General features: G+C 31.4%; 1 protein-coding gene across 1 annotated transcript in view; it reads left to right on the forward strand.

The window, feature by feature from the left end:
- The window catches only part of LOC106470674 (sodium/potassium/calcium exchanger 4-like), a gene marked incomplete at its 5' end in the record, with an annotated part of 55,754 nt that overhangs the window by 30,676 nt on the left and 21,292 nt on the right, over positions 1–3,786 (forward strand). The window contains one exon of the mRNA XM_022399322.1: positions 2,191–2,899. Within this exon, the coding sequence (XP_022255030.1) occupies positions 2,191–2,899 (709 nt within the window). The remainder of the gene's footprint in view (positions 1–2,190; positions 2,900–3,786) is intronic.

A 3,786-nucleotide genomic window follows, 5' to 3' on the forward strand; every position in this document is an offset into this window, starting at 1 on the left:
ATCAGGTGCTTATATACAGTACCAGGATAGAGAGTGCATTGACGTAGGTGAAAAACAATTAAGTGGGGTATAAAAGACTGGAGCAAGTGAGAAGAAATCAGACCAATGCTTAGATGAGCAAAGGAAGAAACCCTGGCAGTCAAGAAATAGCTGTAGTGTGAAGGGGAGGTAAGTATTATTGGAAATACATTTTTGATTTAAGAAAATGTTAACTTCTATAACTATCGTAATTTAACTGGCTTTCTAATTAAGGCACAAGTCTTAAAATAATTCCTTAGCCATGTGATTTGAACTCGGCAATAGAAACTTTCAATCTGTATGTGAAATAACTGAAAATCTCTACTGAGAACATGATAGCATTATACATCATTTAGTAAATTAAAACTTTGTCATTTTATTCTAATGTAAGAGCAAATGCTAGAGAAAATTATTGGCAATTTGTGTAAAAGAGGATGTGACAGGTAGGTGTGGCAAGTGGGTCTGGCTTATTTGGTTTATATGTTTGTAAACAAAGAAGATTGAGGGCTACAGAGACTATACTCTGCCTTAGTAAGATCCATACTATAATGAGTAATTTATGTTAAATTCAGGGTATCACAGAAAGGTGATATGGAGTGAACAAATGTCATACAAGTGGAGAATTTATATAAATATTTCCTTTTGAAGTTAAGAAATTAAAACTTGTATCCAAAATTGATTTATTAACTACTTTTTGATGCAAAGTTTATTTGTATAAAATGTATTTTAAATTTTAAGTGTAACTTTGTAAAAAGCTATGACGAGCACTTTGGCCTAGAAGTAGTGATACATCTGTGAGTGTGTGCTGTAGTTTATCCTGATTTTGGTAATCAGTTTTAATAGTAAAGTCTTTCATAATGTTCAGATTGCAGTTTCTAATTTGCTGACTTAAAGAGCTATATATTTATCACTGTTATAAATATTAGTTTCTATTTGAAAATTGAAGTATATCAGTAATTTACAAATTATCTTATAAAAGTCACAAGTTTTGTTCACCCTCTTCTCCTAGGTGTGATTTGTGTATATATGTAATATATCCAACCCTATTTACATGTATCTTAAGTTAATTGCCAAAGTGCTATTGAAATAACAGGTAACTGGCAATTACAAAATGGACTTGACCTCATCAGTAAGTGCACATAACAAAACTTTTGATTATAGAAACACAACAGCAGTAATAAAATGTAAGTACATTTGATTAATTTGGGTAACCTCTATGAGATTCATACATTGTATACCATTTTTCATGTTGAAAAATAAACATTATTATCAGGGATGGCTTGAATTGTACATCAAAATGGTATCTCCTCGATAGGTCATCAGAACTTTACAGTACTATACAGTGTTCCTTTTAAAATAATATCTATGTAATGACTGAGTAACAAATTCTGGGAATATCAAACTTTTTGCTATGATATTTACAGAATTTCTTGTTCTTCTTTCTTCTGCTTCTTTTTTATTACAGGATAACTCAAAAACCAAAACAATGGTGTCAACCAATTTCACTGAGGTGACATAGTTTCAAACGGAGTATCCACTTTTATAAATATTATTAACTAGTAGTGGTTTTATAAAATCATAATTCTAGTGTAAACGATGTTATCATTACCCCTTAAAGCTAGATTTCTCGCAGAAATTTGTTTTTGAAGGAGTGATATTAGCCATCCATACATTTACTTTCTTTTTGAAAAGTTTTTTCTTTACTTGTATTACATGAACAGTATAATGTGTATAATGTTATATTAAGCTGATTACATTTTGAGATATATTTGTAATCACTCCAGAGACTTATATTATTGTTACCCCTAATTAAAACTTTATGATCTTTTGAAAAGTTGTCAAAATTATAGGAACAGGATGAAAAGTTGAATAACGATAAAAAGAATAAATCAAACTCCAGTTCTAATGGCGGAAAATTTTCAGAATCCTCTTACATGAAGCACAAGTTTACCCGCTGTATATAATCTACAGCAATTAGCCTTAATAGTTACTGCCACCCCTCAATAGCAGCCACAAATGTACAACCAGTTCTAAATCAAATTGTTGAATATTACGAAAAAAAACAACATAGAATTAAAATAAATGTGCCAAAAGCCAATCTGGTATTATTCTCGAAGTCGATAAAGACACGTAGACACCAGAATTATACTTACATGGAACTTGTCTGCATAGCGCCACATCAGCAACATTTCTTGGATTAACATACGATTCCGAATTAACGTGGAAAAATCACATCACTCGAATGACAAATAAAGTATGGCAACGAGCAAACTACATTAGAAGACTGTCGGGTAAGAATATTATAACACCACCAGAAGATGTCATTAAGAATATTGTAACACCACCAGAAGATGTCATTAAGAATATTGTAACACCACCAGAAGATATCATTAAGAATATTGTACCACCACCAGAAGATATCATTAAGAATATTGTAACACCACCAGAAGATATCATTAAGAATATTGTAACACCACCAGAAGATATCATTAAGAATATTATAACACCACCAGAAGATGTCATTAAGAATATTGTAACACCACCAGAAGATATCATTAAGAATATTGTAACACCACCAGAAGATATCATTAAGAATATTATAACACCACCAGAAGATATCATTAAGAATATTATAACACCACCAGAAGATATCATTAAGAATATTATAACACCACCAGAAGATATCATTAAGAATATTGTAACACCACCAGAAGATATCATTAAGAATATTGTAACACCACTAGAAGATATCGTTAAGAATATTATAACACCACCAGAAGATATCATTAAGAATATTGTAACACCACCAGAAGATATCACTAAGAATATTGTAACACCACCAGAAGATATCTTTAACATCTATAAACAGTATATAAGTCCTGTAACTGAATATGGCTGCCCGGCATGGATCAACATTGCACCGTCACAGATTAACAAATTACAAAGAATACAGAACTCAGTAATCATCACAGCATTTAGGGTACCCAGAACAACAAATACAAAATTCATACACAAATACGCAAACATACAACCAATTCACGACACCCTACTAGATTGCAGGTTGAAATATTTTGATAAAAAATTCTGTAAAAATGATTTAGTAACCCACATAGATCGTTATATCATACGTATAGCACCAAGTATCTCTCTCCACTCAATATGTACCATAAGAAAAAGTCCATTACACTAGACCATAAAATGTCGATTAGATTAAGATATCAAAGGTGTATTTAAAAGGATATTTAGGTCAAATACGCGTCTGATAATGATAAGGTTATCTGGTAAAAAGTAATGATTTGCCAATGGAACTGTTTGTGATAAGGTAAGAGCTAAAGATCTTAGTCAAAGACGGCGATTATCCACAAAGACAAGGTATTTATACAAAACATGTTGTGTACAGAGATGTATTTCTTTATAGCAATTCCATGTTTTTACTCTTTTTTTTTACTTTATGCAACAATTCCATATTCTGCTTAATGGGTTTTTGTTTCATTCATGACCAACTACATAATACAAGAACACCATTTTTGAACGATTTATCTTTATATCTATCTTATATATTGTTACGTCTCCGTTCGTTAGTTAATTTTCCGTAACTTCGTTCCGACGAAACTTTACCGACACAAGTCCTTTCTTAAATAAAACTGGTTTATTCTTTCTGAATATAACTTTACGATACACTTAATTTCAACAGTCGCTCTATAACAAGCGCTATAACTCACGTCTCACGTGGCCAACAATATTTTATCCGCATACATTCAATTACTC

The sequence above is a fragment of the Limulus polyphemus genome, unplaced genomic scaffold (genome assembly GCF_000517525.1).
Source record: "Limulus polyphemus unplaced genomic scaffold, Limulus_polyphemus-2.1.2 Scaffold4155, whole genome shotgun sequence".
NCBI classification, from domain to species: Eukaryota; Metazoa; Arthropoda; class Merostomata; order Xiphosura; family Limulidae; genus Limulus; species Limulus polyphemus.